This window comes from Bos indicus x Bos taurus, chromosome 1 (assembly GCF_003369695.1).
Source record: "Bos indicus x Bos taurus breed Angus x Brahman F1 hybrid chromosome 1, Bos_hybrid_MaternalHap_v2.0, whole genome shotgun sequence".
Classification (NCBI taxonomy): domain Eukaryota; kingdom Metazoa; phylum Chordata; class Mammalia; order Artiodactyla; family Bovidae; genus Bos; species Bos indicus x Bos taurus.
In genome coordinates, this window is record NC_040076.1 from 75,498,149 (window position 1) to 75,512,279 (window position 14,131).

At 36.6% G+C, this 14,131-nt stretch overlaps 1 protein-coding gene across 1 annotated transcript; it reads left to right on the plus strand.

The window, feature by feature from the left end:
* The first annotated feature begins 13,400 nt into the window (after positions 1 to 13,400).
* LOC113897758 (glutamyl-tRNA(Gln) amidotransferase subunit C, mitochondrial-like) lies at positions 13,401 to 13,712 on the plus strand. Its single transcript, XM_027550719.1, has one exon. It carries the CDS (start codon positions 13,401 to 13,403, stop codon positions 13,710 to 13,712), a length of 312 nt encoding a protein of 103 aa, XP_027406520.1.
* The last annotated feature ends 419 nt before the right edge of the window (positions 13,713 to 14,131 follow it).

The following is a 14,131-nucleotide window of genomic DNA, read 5'->3' on the forward strand; positions in this document are numbered from 1 at the left end:
ACGCTCAACAAATTAGGTATGGAATAAATGTACCTTAACAAAATAAAGGCCATATATTACAAGACCAGAGCTAGCATCGTACTATATGGCAAATACCTGAAAGTTTCTCTTTTAAGACCAGGAACAAGACTAGGGCACCCACTCGCACCACCTCTATTCAACATAATACTGGAAATCCTAGCCAGAACAATTAGGCAAGAGAAAGAAATAACTGGCATAAAAATCAAAACAAAAGTTAAATTGTTTCTGTTTGTAGCTGATGTGATATTAATAAATAGAAAACCCTAAAGACTCCACCAAAAAACTCTTAGAAGTAATAAAGAAATTCAGCAAAATTTCAGGGTACAAAATCAATATATAAAAATCAGTCACATTTTTCTATACTAACACTAAATATTACAAAAAGAATTTAGGAAACAATCTCATTAACAACAGCACCAAAATGAATGAAATACTTACAAATTATTTTAACTAAAGAAGTTCAAATCTATACACTGAAAACTATACGACATTGATGAAATAACTAAAGACAAAATAAATAGATTTCTCATATTCATGAATTATAATAATTAATATTGTTAAAATTTCTATTCTACTCAAAGCAATATATAGATTCAATGCAATCCCTATCAAACTTCCAAATGGTACATTTTACAGAAACAGAAAAAATTATCCTAAAATTCAACTGGAACTGCAAGACTCCACATAGTCAAGGCAATATCTTAACTCCATAAATATTACACTACTTCAATGCTAAAGCAATTGAAGAAACTAATAAATGCACACCTCAGGGCAAAGTCTGAGACTTGACTGATAGAAATCAACTGATATAGAGAGGAATATTTTATTTGTATGCCAACTTTCTCACCTTAATTCTCTTCTTTGATTAATGCTATTGTATTTATTCAGAGAATAAATCTTTGTTTTTCATATTTTACAAGCAGAAGTTATGAGTTAATGTCCCCTTTAAGACTTAGATTCCTTTCATAGGAATGCTTATTTATTAATCTATTCATTCAACACACAGTTAAATTGTAGTAAGTATGGGGTATTATTATAAACACTGAATATAGCAATAAGCTGAAAAGCTGAAAATCTCTTTTCTTCTAGTAATAGACAACCAGCCAGAAACAAAATGATAAAAAGATTACTGCAGAACTAGATAAATAAGCAGATTTAGAAGATGAAGCAAGTAAGTAGATTAATGAGATGGAGAATAGCTGTGGGAGGAGAACACCTCTAGCTAGCTAGTTTTAAGGAAAAATCTCCAAGAATTTTCTTTAAAAGCTAATACCTGAAGGGTAAGGAGAATTACAAAAAGAAGAAGTAATCATTTTAAGCCCTTAATGATGAGAAAGATTAGAAACATTCAAGAGACAGAGGAGACAACTGTGGCTGGATCATAATATGAGAAATAGAAAATGATATGAGTATGGAGATATAAGCGGGAAGCATTGTGTTTTAGGTCGTGAAGACAGTGACAAGTAATCTGCAGTTAAACTAAGTTTTATGGGATGTTTTTGAAGGCTAGTAAGCATGATCCTATCTCATTAAAAATTTTTTGGTTTCACTGCAGCATGAAGGATATACGCTAAAAGTCAATTGAATATGAGTCTGGAGCTCAGAAAAGAAGATGGAAATTTTGAATTTATCACCATAAAGTCTATTTTGTTTAGAATAGAAAATTTGATTATAAAGAAAATGACACAAGTGATATAACATTTAAAAGACTGAGATGCATAGAAAGGGAAGATCTCACAAGGGATTTTTAAAAAATAGAAATAGATCTTCCAGTAGCCAATACTGGAACAACTAGAGCAACAAAATAAAGCAGTATTGGATTATAGCCAAAATTATAAAACAAATATCCATGAGTCCATATGTTATGAAGTCAAGCTTGCTCTCTGCTCACCACAGGACAGGCCAATGAATTGGAGACGAAATGTTGAGGCAAGGAATATGACTTTATTCAGAAAGCCAGCTGACCAAGAAGAAAGCAGACTAATGTCTCAAAATAACCATATTACTGGGGTCTGGATGCCAGGTTCTTTTATAGAACAGAGATGGGGAGAGATGAGGAAGTAAAGTAAAAAGGCCATTAATCTTGCAAGTATCTCCTGGAATGACCAGTCTTGGGAAGGGGGTATGTTAATTCCTTCTTTCTTGTAGCCACTCACAGGCAGATAGGGTCCTGAATAAATGCGTTTTGGTTTACCATTCAGGCAAAGGGGCAGGGTATCCTGAAGCAGGCCATTATGTATGGACAGTATCCTTCAGAAAACAAAAGCAACAAGAAGCAAAGGTTAAAGTAAGAGAAACAGATCCAGCATGAAGTCAGTTCTTTCCTGTAATATATATAAATACATGTCGGTGGCAAAATGGAGAAGGCGATGGCACCCCACTCCAGTACTCTTACCTGGAAAATCCCACGGATGGAGGAGCCTGGTTGGCTGCAGTCCATGGGGTCGCGAAGAGTTGGACACCACTGAGCAACTTCACTTTCACTTTTCACTTCATGTAGAATTCTAAATAATTTATGTATTTTTTTAATTTAAATTTATTTATTTTAATTAGAGGCTAATTACTTTACAATATTGTATTGGTTTTGCCATACATCAACATGAATCCACCACGGGTGTACACGTGTTCCAAATCCTGAACCCCCCTCCCACCTCCCTCCCCAACTCCATTCTATAGCAGATACACCATAACCCCTACTCCTTATATGTGTTTCACACATAATGAATTCCTTCAAAAAGATTGTATAAAAAGGGAAAAATAGAGTAATTTTTCAAAGGATTAACCAGACATTCACTAGTTTAGCCAATGACAAAGATTAACATCAAAAGTGACAAATTAGGTTGTCAGTACACCCAATATGATTTGGTGAGAATGATATTCTATGCCATTTTTAAATTTTAACTTTGTGGTCTTCCTCCCAAAAACTGCTAACTCCAGTCCAATCATGAAAACACATCAGACAAATACCATTGATGAACATTTTTCAAAATATCTGACAGTTACTCCTCAAAACTGTCAAGGTCATCGATTGGGAACACGTGTACACTCGTGGAGGATTCATGCTGATGTACGGCAAAACCAATACAATATTGTAAATTAATTAGCCTCTAATTAAAATAAATAAGTTTAAATTTAAAAAAAAACAAAGAAAGTTTGAGAAATTGTAATAGCCAGGAGGAATCAGAGGAAACATGATGCAGGCAGAAGGATAGAAATAAAGTGTAGAAATAAAATGAAACTAGAAAACAGACAAATAATAAAACATTAACAAAACCAAAACGTAATTTTTTTGAAGGATAAATAAAATTGCCAATCTCCTAAATAAATCAAGGGGGAAGAAAAAATTAGTATCATGAATAAAAAAGGGATTTTTGCTACTTATCCATCAGACATTAAAAGATAATAAGAAAATAACATGAACACTGTTATGCAAACAAATTCAGCAATATAATATGAATACCATTATGGCAACAAATTCTACAATTTAGATGAAATGAAAAATATACTGGAAAAATATAACACAAAGTTGACATAATAATAATGACAAAATATGAATATTTTATATGTATATTTTAAAATAACATTATCAAAAACCTTCATACAAATAAAACCAAATAATTTCAAGTGTGAATTATATTAAAGATCCAAGAAAGAACAGTGCCAATAGTATACAATCTTTTTTCAGAGAATAGAGGAAATAAACACTGGCCAAACCAATTTATGAAGTTAACATAAACATAAATTATTACAAAGACATTTTAAACAAAATTATGACCAATATCCCTCATGAACATAGACACAAAAATCTTTAACAAATTATTATAAAATTAAGCCAAATAATATAAAAAATTATAATACAATGTAAACAATTAGATTTTATCCCAGAACTGTAAGATTGATTTAACAATCAAAAATCAATCTATGTAATTCACTGTTACCAGAATAAAGAAAAAAAGTGACAATTTCAATATATCCAACTGACAAAATACTCATTCATGATAAAATTCTAGTGAAACTGGAATAATAGGAGCATCACCCAAAAATATATCATTAACTTTATACTTAATGTGGTGGTGGTTCAGTTACTAAGTCATGTCTGACTCTTAGGACCCCATGGACTGAAGCCCACCAGGCTCCTCTATCCATTGGATTTCCCAGGCAAGAATACTGGAGTGGGTTGTCATTTTCTTCTCCAGGGCATCTTTCCGGCCCAGGGATCAGACCCATGTCTCCTGCATTGCAGGTGGATTCTTTACCACTGAGCCACATAGTAACAGACTAAATAGTTGCCAGTTAAGATCAGGAACAAAGCAAGGAAGCTCACTTTCTCTGTTTCTAGTCAACACTGTCTTGGAGGTCCTATCAATTGGAACATGTAAAGTATAAGCAATAAAATTTATAAAGTTCACAAATAAAGAAGTAAAACTGTTCTTTCTAGATGTCATTTTTGCTTACCAAAAAAAAAAAAAAAACAAATCTACAAAACAACTGTTAAAACCAGTGAGTAAATTTAAAAAGTTACAGGATAAAGAGCTAATATAAAGAACTGCTTTCCATGTGCATATATTAACCATAGGGAAACATAAAGCAAAACCTTTAAGAAAGCCCTATACAATAGAAAAATATAGCAAGGAAAACCAAGATCTTTGCACTAAAACTTATAAAATATTGTTGATAGAAATTAAAGAAGGGGGAAATAAATAAAATAACATCTTATAAATGGATTGAAAGACAGTTATTGTTAAGATGTAAATTTTCCACAAAATGGCCAACATTTTCAATGCAGTTTCAATGTAAAACCCTTTAAGCTTTTTTTGTGTGTTTTATTCCACAGCACCCAGCATAGTGCTAGGCACACAGCAGATACTGCAAGAGAGGAAAGAAGGGAAGAGGGGAAAGAAGGAAGAAGTGAAACTGAGCAGGACCTTGTGAAATCCTCCTGGGAACAAAAAGGCTTTCTTGATTTCTCTATTTTTCCTTGCCACTTGAGTTTTTGTAGAATCAGTATGATTCTATTTAAGCTAAAACATTTTGCAGGAGCTACCTGAGAAGGAGCAAAGATAAAAACCCACAAATAAAATTTTCTCTCTTTAGGCAGGAGATGGACCTGGTTCTTGTCCAAATTCCAGAAAGCACCCTATCCCCTCCTTTACCTTAGCCCATAGTGGCTGTCTTTGAAATAAACTGACCTAATCTTAGATGTTTTTTAGAAACATTTCAGAATGTCTAATGCCTGTAAGAACTCAAGGTTTCAACATCTCCTCCATCTCACAGGTGGTGAAGGGATTTTAATAAGACACCCAGAGCTGAATATTAACCACTGACACTCCTTTCCCCTTTTTGCTTCTCTGTTCTGCTTCCCCTTTAAAAGCTCTTTGCCTGAGCCTATATGTTGTTGTTGTTGTTGTTTTTAATAAACTAGTCCACCATCTTCTTGGTCAGCAGGCTTTCTGGAATAAAGTTGCTTTCCTTGCCTCAAGCCTTGTCACCCAACTTATTGGCCTGTCAGGCAATGAGTAGCCAAATCTGTGTTCACTAACAGAAGAAACAGCTCTTTTACTTTGGTCTTTTACCTTATCTATTTGAGTATTTTTCAGAACCTGACATCAACAACATTTCTATAAGGTTATAAAGCCAGCACAATTTAAAAAAATAAGTCCACCTCCCTAAAAGCCAACACTGGGCACTGGGTTCATAAATCCAGTTTAGACCATACTAGCAACTATTTCTGGAGAAGGCAATGGCACTCCACTCTAGTACTCTTGCCTGGAAAACCCCATGGATGGAGGAGCCTGGAGGGCTGCAGTCCATGGGGTTGCTAAGAGTCGGACACGACTGAGCGACTTCACTTTCCCTTTTCACTTTCACGCATTGGAGAAGGAAATGGCAACCCACTCCAGTGTTCTTGCCTGGAGAATCCCAGGGATAGGGGAGCCTGGTGAGCTGCCGTCTATGGGGTCACACAGAGTCAGACACGACTGAAGCCACTTAGCAGCAGCAGCAGCAACTATTTCGGGCTTTCCAGGTAGTGCTAGTAGTAGAGAATCTGCCTGCAAATGCAGGAGATGTGGATTTGATCCCTGGATTGGGAAGATCCCCTGAAATAGGAAATGGCAACCCACTCCAGTATTCTTGCATGGAAAATTCCATGGAAAGAGGAGTCTGGGGGGCTACAGTCAATGAGGTCACACAGTCGGACAGGCCTGAGCACACACAGCAGCACCTATTTCACAGGGATTTTCACGAAAGCTCCTTTGTGCCTAAGTGCGTGAAATTCCTACTAAGAATCTATTTTAGAGACCAGCTGAGCCACCACCTTCTCAACATCCCACCCGGGCCACCATCTTCCCAAAACAGTCTTCCAGCAAAATGCTTAAGTGAATAAAGGAGGCTACTTGCTCTGGGTTGAATAACTGTCTTACTCTCAGCCTTCGAAACTGTAGGTAGTGTGTTGGTTCATAATCTTGAAAGTCTCTCTGTGAAACTCCAAACTGTCCCCTGTACCAGGACGGCAAAAAGAGACAGAAGGCAGGGGCTGCTGCTGCTGCTGCTGCTAAGTCGCTTCAGTTGTGTCCGACTCTGTGTGACCCCATAGATGGCAGCCCACCAGGCTCCCCCGTCCCTGTGATTCTCCAGGCAAGAACACTGGAGTGGGTTGCCATTTCCTTCTCCAGAAGGCAGGGGCAGACCCCTCCAAATAGGTGGTGACAAGTCTGAAAGAAAGGGAACGTACATGTGAGGCTGGTCTTGAGTGGCTGCGAGACGAGTAGGTCTCTGAATCTGTCTGCCAGGATCTTAAACGTTTAAACAGAGGCCCTCACAGGGTTCAGTCATGTTTACAGTCCAGATGGTCTCAATAACACATTATTCTCTCAAGGTGAAGTGGCTCCTAGTGCAGGAACCATAGGCTGAATGTACATTCCAAGGACAGGGCAGGGAATGGAGAGTCTCTGGAGCACCCCTTGAACAGTTACATCCTCTTGATGATCCTCTCCAACATAGTACCATGATCTGCTATGGATCCCATACTATGCACAACAAGCCAAAGTGAATCCACCTTATGAAACCCTCTTAATCTTCCCAGACAAATCCTCTTTTTCGGTGTACTGTGTAATGAAGCAGGACCCTACTGGACCTTAGTGGGAAATACCCTCTCCCCCATACCCTCCAGTTCAGCTCCTCTCTCAAGTACTCAGATAACAGTGTCTCACACATTTTTCCTGAATTTTTCAGCTGCTAAAACCCACCACCAAATGGAAGAAATTGACTACTTAATGAACCTGAGCTCCTAGCTCCCAGACATCCTGACATCTAAGGACTGATGACATTAACCACTCTGCTACCTCAGTCAACAAATCAGAGAATTGTGCAGGAGCTGACCACATACCCTAGGATGCCCCTCCCTCACCTGTGTTTTAATACTTTGCTGAAACCCTTCGTGGAGTTTGGGTCTTTGAGGCACATGAGGCCTCTGCTCTCCTTGCTTGGTCCTTCAATGTACCTTGCTCTGCTCCAAACTCTGATGTTTCAGCATTGTTTGGCCTCACTGTGTGGTGACAGTTGGAATTAATAAGAAAGAAAGAACCTAACTCTTTTGCATATTCCTGACCACTGTTATTTGGGAGTTTTACAGTGCTGCCTCAAGATTAGTTATAGCTGAAGCAGAAAACTAAGCAGTCACTGCTTCAGAAGTCAAGAAATAAAGGAGAAAATACTTAAATAATAATACTAATAACAAAACAACATATTTTATTTATAGCATCCTAACTACACATATAGGAGAAGGCAATGGCACCCCACTCCAGTACTCTTGCCTGGAAAATCCCCTGGATGGAGAAGGCTGGTAGGCTGCAGTCCATGGGGTCACTAAGAGTCAGGCATGACTGAGCGACTTCACTTTCACTATTCACTTTCATGCATTGGAGAAGGAAATGTCAACCCACTCCAGTGTTCTTGCCTGGAGAATCCCAGGGACGGGGGAGCCTGGTGGGCTGCTGTCTCTGGGGTTGCACAGAGTCGGACACGACTGAAGTGATGCAGCAGCAACCACACATATAAGTGCAAAAAAAAAAAAAGAGGTAAAAATATTACACATATCCAAATGAAAAAAAGTGAAACTAAGAGAACAGAGAAGCATTTAAATCATAAAAGTAGCAATTGGGAGCTAGAAGTAACATTAATGTTCCTCTCATTGAACCTCACTTTTAAGATAAAGACAAAAAAACTGACAGAAATAAGAAATATTACTGTATGACTATCTTTGCTAAAGAAAGACTAACAATGATTTTGCTTCTAAGAGGGACAGGCTAAACTAGTTCCAAAGGAGATGTTGACCTGAGTTATACTGGTTTTGTGGTGTTTTTAAAACCCTTCTAGTTGCTGTTTCCTCTTCCAAGGAATAGCCTTTTTTTTAGATACTCAAGTAGCTCAGCACCTCAGCTCATTCATGTCCCTGCCCAACAAATGTGCGCCTTCCCTGACCAACCACTGCTATTTTACAACTTTTGTCACTTTCTATCCCTTTATTTTCTTTAAAAAGCTTATCAAATCCTAACACCAGAGTTTGTATTGATTTGTCTACTTGTGTGTTTTCTATCTCCCCACTAGAGTGTAAGTTCATGACTTTGTCTTACTCAGGACTGTGTCCCTGCTGGACTACAACAGTGCCTGGCACAGATTACACTCTCATGATTGTATGATGATGTAAGAAATAGATGAGTTTTCTGAGCAGCTCATTATTGTTCAGTCGTTCAGTCCTGTCTGACTCTTTTGTGACCCCATGGACTGCAGCACACTGGGTTTCCCTGTCCTTCACCATCTCCCAGAGTTTCCACTAGGAACTTGCTACACCAGATAGCAAGGTTTCCACTAGGTTCTGTTCACCGGGTACAGTATGTTGTGTAAGGGAAACGGACTCAAGACAAGCTCTTCACCTTCAGAGAACCCACTGCCTGGGTATACTGAAGAAGGAAAAAAACATCCTCTGTTGGCTATTTAACTCTATGGTATATGAGAACATAAAAATATAAACTGTTATACTATAGATAATAACATATTACCTTATGATACCTTGAAAGGAGATCTGAAAAGCTTTTCACACAAAGTTCTGGAAGAGGTAAACAAACAGTCCAATCAGTAGAGAAGGATGGAAAAAGACACTCCAGATAGAGAAAACTATACAAAAAAATGGCCTAAGGGATGGGAATGCAAGGCATGTACAGAAAACATGCCCAGTTCCTACAGGACTGAATATGTGAAGGCAAGTCCTCTAACTGAAATGTTGGTATCAACCTTTGGCAATATTTGGACACTGTTCACACATATTTAGAATTTGTTTTCTTGGTAGTCGGAGGCCATTGATGGTTTTGTCTAGTGGAGAAACATTAAACAATTGAGTAGTGTCTTTTTTTTTAATATCAGGCAACTTTCTTAGAAATTAGATAAAATAATCTGGTCAATAAATCTGAAAATAAGATGGTGGAGTTTAGGGAACAGATTCTCAGAAAGATACATAACCTGACATAACCTGAAAGGGTAAAACAGCTTGTAAATACAAGGAGTAGTTTTAAAAGAGATCTCTTATCTTGAGGCTCAGTCTTTGTTCCATTCTGCCTACCCTGATCAAATCTCCAGTTTAAAACATTACTTCAGAGAGTATGGTGAGAAAAAGAGTATGTAGTTATGGAGTTCATTTAGGAATGTCTGCAAAAAAATGGCAGGGTGGGGAGGGGGTTCAGGATGGGGAAGACGTGTACACCCGTGGCAGATTCATGTTGATGTATGACAAAACCAACTCAATATTGTAAAGTAAAAAAAAAAAAAAAAAATCAATTCAGTGAAATTCATTGAGATTGACCCAAGGTCCAGAAATAATTGATTCACATGAACATTATACATGTGCCTAAAGGGAGTAAGTTTTCTGCAACTGTTTGATGAAATGTCTATAAGCATCTATTATGTAAAATTTTAAAATCTGGTTTAAACGTTCTAGACAATTATGATTGTTTCTTGTAAGATGTATCTATGACTTAGAGAGATAAACAGCATTACAGTCTACCACTTGGATGGTTATTATTTCTCCTTTTCTATAAATTTTTATTTTATATACTCAAAAAAAAAAAAAAAGGCAGGGTGGATACTAGAGCTTGAACTAGAACAGGGGAATGGAAGTGAAAAGACAGATGGGATCGGTAGTGTGAGGTGATTGCACAGACCACTGGACAACTGGGTATTTTCCCTCTGGGGGAGTTTAGTTTTGAAGAAGAAAATAAAAATAAATTGCATTTCATTATTATCTATTTATTTGGTCAACTAGTTTAGGGGAAGAAAAATGAAAATAGCAGTAGAATATAAAAGCAGGTGCCAGGAAAGAATTTTAAAAGAAATGGGCCATCTAACTTCATTCCCTCTCCATCCTTCTTAAAAAAGAGAGACATAAAAGCTTTCAGTGTTTGTAGGTTTCCAAATCCACCCACTTACACCTGTTCAGAAACATCTATTTTCTTGTATAATGGAAACTTCAACAAATAAAAAGGCCAGCTAATAATAACATGATGAAGAGAAAAATTGTTGTTAGCTTCTTTATATTTTTTTTCTAGGCTTAAAAGGGTGATTTTTAAAATAATATGTTTTAGAAATAAATGGTGCATTATTGGTTAGACCTATGCATGAATTTGTATTCCTGGCATTTCCTTATTTCTTAATGTAGTTAGTGCATACATTATTTTCCTATAGTTCAATAAATATGTGGGTATTTGGGGAATTTCATGTCACTGTTTATTTGGGGAATTTCATGTCACTGTTTATTAAGATTTGAATTATATATATGTAGAAAGAGAGAATGAATCCCTTTATTTCAGAATATAGTAAAAACTGCTTAAATCTTTTATTTTAGAGCTGCAGAGACTTTAGCAGCTCTAAATAAATTCAAATCTAGCACAACAATGAGTCTTAGCAAGGAAATAGCTGGTTAAGAAGATGATCTATGGGACCTAAGAAGTAAGTGAAGGAGATAGCCATACAAAAACCAAGAGAGACACCCTTCCAAGTTAACAATGAAGGTAAAGATTCTGAATTTTCAATGGATAGAGAGTAAGAATAAGCTGGAATTTTCAATAGATAGAGAAAAATCTAGTGTGAATGAGGTGAAAAAGGCAGTGAGAGGCGACTTTGGAAAGGTCAATAGGAACAAGATTATGCTTGCCTTGGGGGCCATGGAGGAAATATTTTTTTTCTCTTTACAGAGGAAATTCATTAAAGTGTTTTATTCTAGTGAGTAAGCAGTCCATTTTATGTTTCTGAAAGTTTATTATGATGACTCGATGGGTAATGAATGCATGAAGGCAGGAGTAGAAGCAAGGAGACCAATTAAAAGGCTTTAATAGTTCAGGTAGGAAATGATGAAGTCTTGGGGTGGAGTGATAGAGGGGATATCCAGTGCTCATATTGGGGATATACAGTGGACGAATGAGTATATCTGGTAATAAATTAGCACGGAGTTTATGCCCCTAAATTCATTTTCAGTTGGTCTATGTTGCACAGAATTTCCTTTATTTTAAATAAGCAAAAACTATTCTCTGATGATTTAAATAATGCTATATTAAAATATAGTTTTAAACTATAATTCAATACACAATGGCTTATAGTACCAAAATTTCACCTAGATATTAATGAAGTCATTTTACCCATAAAATAACATTGATGATATAACATTTATAACAAATATGATTACTTATTTATCATTTATGTAATTTATTCCTTATAAAATTTCTCACTGTCTTATGTCATATTTGCTTTTATGTGTTGAATTGCTATTATTTTCACAAAACTTTTATTTAAGGAATATGTCAAATGTATGAATTTCAACAAAATTGGGTCATTAAAACACAGAAACGTTTAAGCGTTAATTTATTTTCAACATACAGAAGACTTATGGGTTTCTCCATGCATGAGTAAAATATAACTGAGCCATTTGATAGTAAACATGGCTAATGCTTTTAAATGAAAACCTATTCTTGATCTAGAGAAATGCCTATTTAGCTGGAATTATGTGAACAGTTTATATTTTCTGCTAAGTACTTTCAAAGTCGTGCTTGTGTAATGAGATAGTCTACATTAAGCTCTAATAACGGTTTGCTGCATGATCATCACAATGATAATGTGTGTAATTTATCACACCTGCCACTGAAGGAGCTCTAAGAATTTCACAAACAGGCCCCTCATTAATCTATTCATTTAGCTTCCTTCTTCTTTAAAATTTCTAAAGCTGTGCAAGAAATTATGCAGCAACTGTGGGAAAGAAAAAGGCTTTAAAATAGTCAGAAAAAGGCATTAAAGTAGAGTGGGGTGCAGGATTACAAAGACAATAAATTCTGAGTAAAACTATCTGGAGAACTGTCACAATCACATGTGTAATAGATTCCTGTTTGGTTAAATTGGGAAACACCCTAAAATATTCAGATCAAATTCTTCCTTTTAGAAGTTGTACATCCCTGTTGATTTACTTACTGATCTGCCCTCCCTAGAGGTTTGAAACACACTGAAGACCCAGAGGTCTTTCATTCTAAAATAAAACTTGTGTTTCTCCACTGCTGTATAATTCTATACTCAAAAGATTGTTTCCCATGTAACTAAAGTGGATGTTATGTTTATGTATAATATACTTGGTATTCTAAAATATTATTTATATTGTCTAATAATAAAGAATAAAATATATTCTGAATACATTAGTTAAGGTATATGTTCTAGGTAGGCATAAAATGTTAGGCAAGCTTGAATATTAACAGACAACAAGTAATTGTTCTTTAATTTTGTGATCATTGCATATATATATATTTTATTAGATTATTATTTTTTAAGTACTTATAGAACACTTCCATTTGAGAGATATTATATAATATTACCAAAAGTCCAACCCTTAATCAAAGGTTTCTGCAAGGATAATAAATACCTTGGGGAAAAAGTATTTCCAAGGTTTGGATCAGGGTGGGATGAATAGGCAGAGCACAAAGATTTTATAGGGCAGTGAAAATACTCTGCATGATACCATAATGATGAATACCTACATGTCATTATACACGTGTCCAGTCCACAAAATGTATAACACCAAGTGAACCATAATATACACTACAGAAAGGAGGTGATTATGATATGTCAGTGTAGGTTCATAAGGCATATTGATACTGGGGGAGATTATGCTTGTGTGGGGCAGTGTGCATATAGGAAATCTCTGTACCTTCCTCTCAAATTTGTTGTGAACTTACACTGCTTTAAAAAAATAAAGTCTGAGGTGGCCAAGCCTTTGGAACCCATTAGGCACATTTCAGAGCTTCATCTCCAAGGAGAGTCCTCAGGGAAGTGGCCAGGTCCTGGTCAAGGTGATGGAGTGCCTGGAGCACCAAGCTCTTACAGACTTGGGCAGCCATGAAGCCTATGGCACAACTGGAGAAAGTAGTTGCTTCTGTGGACTAGCTCCACCATTGGACATGAACAGAATGGAGCCCATGTGGTCAATACTGGAGGACAAATGTCTCCACTTGAGATCCAATAGTGTGGAGGATATACAGAGAGCTACTACAAATCTCCCTTTATCTTATGGAGGAGTATTCTGCGCCTCCACCCACACCCCCATCCCAGCCTCTGCAAGTCTTTGCCAAAAGATGGATGAACAAGAGCCTGTCTCACCTGGCTGAGTAGCTGTCCTGGGAAGGGGAACTCTGTTCACAAGTGGGCATGTGAACACATGGATCAGATGGAAGCACAAGGGTAGTGTTTCGATATTCTGAACACTAATAGTTCCAATTTCTTCAGTCACCTGGAAAAAACTGGTTAAATGTTTTTTGGTAATTAACTCTTCTAAATACAGAAATAGGAAAGATCTGGTCAAAACAAAGCAGTGAGTTCCTGATGCTAGTGGAAATAAAGGGTATGGCCAGTTTCCAAGAAAATGGATCTAGTATTTACTCTCAGGCTATTCAGTATGAAAGATGTTATTCCCCTTTGTCTTATCCCCAAAAGACTTGTGTATCAACTGTACTTAAATAAATTTTTATATTTATGTAACTGTTAGATGTTACATCTAATCCCTATGTGACAACCTGAATTGTTCCTT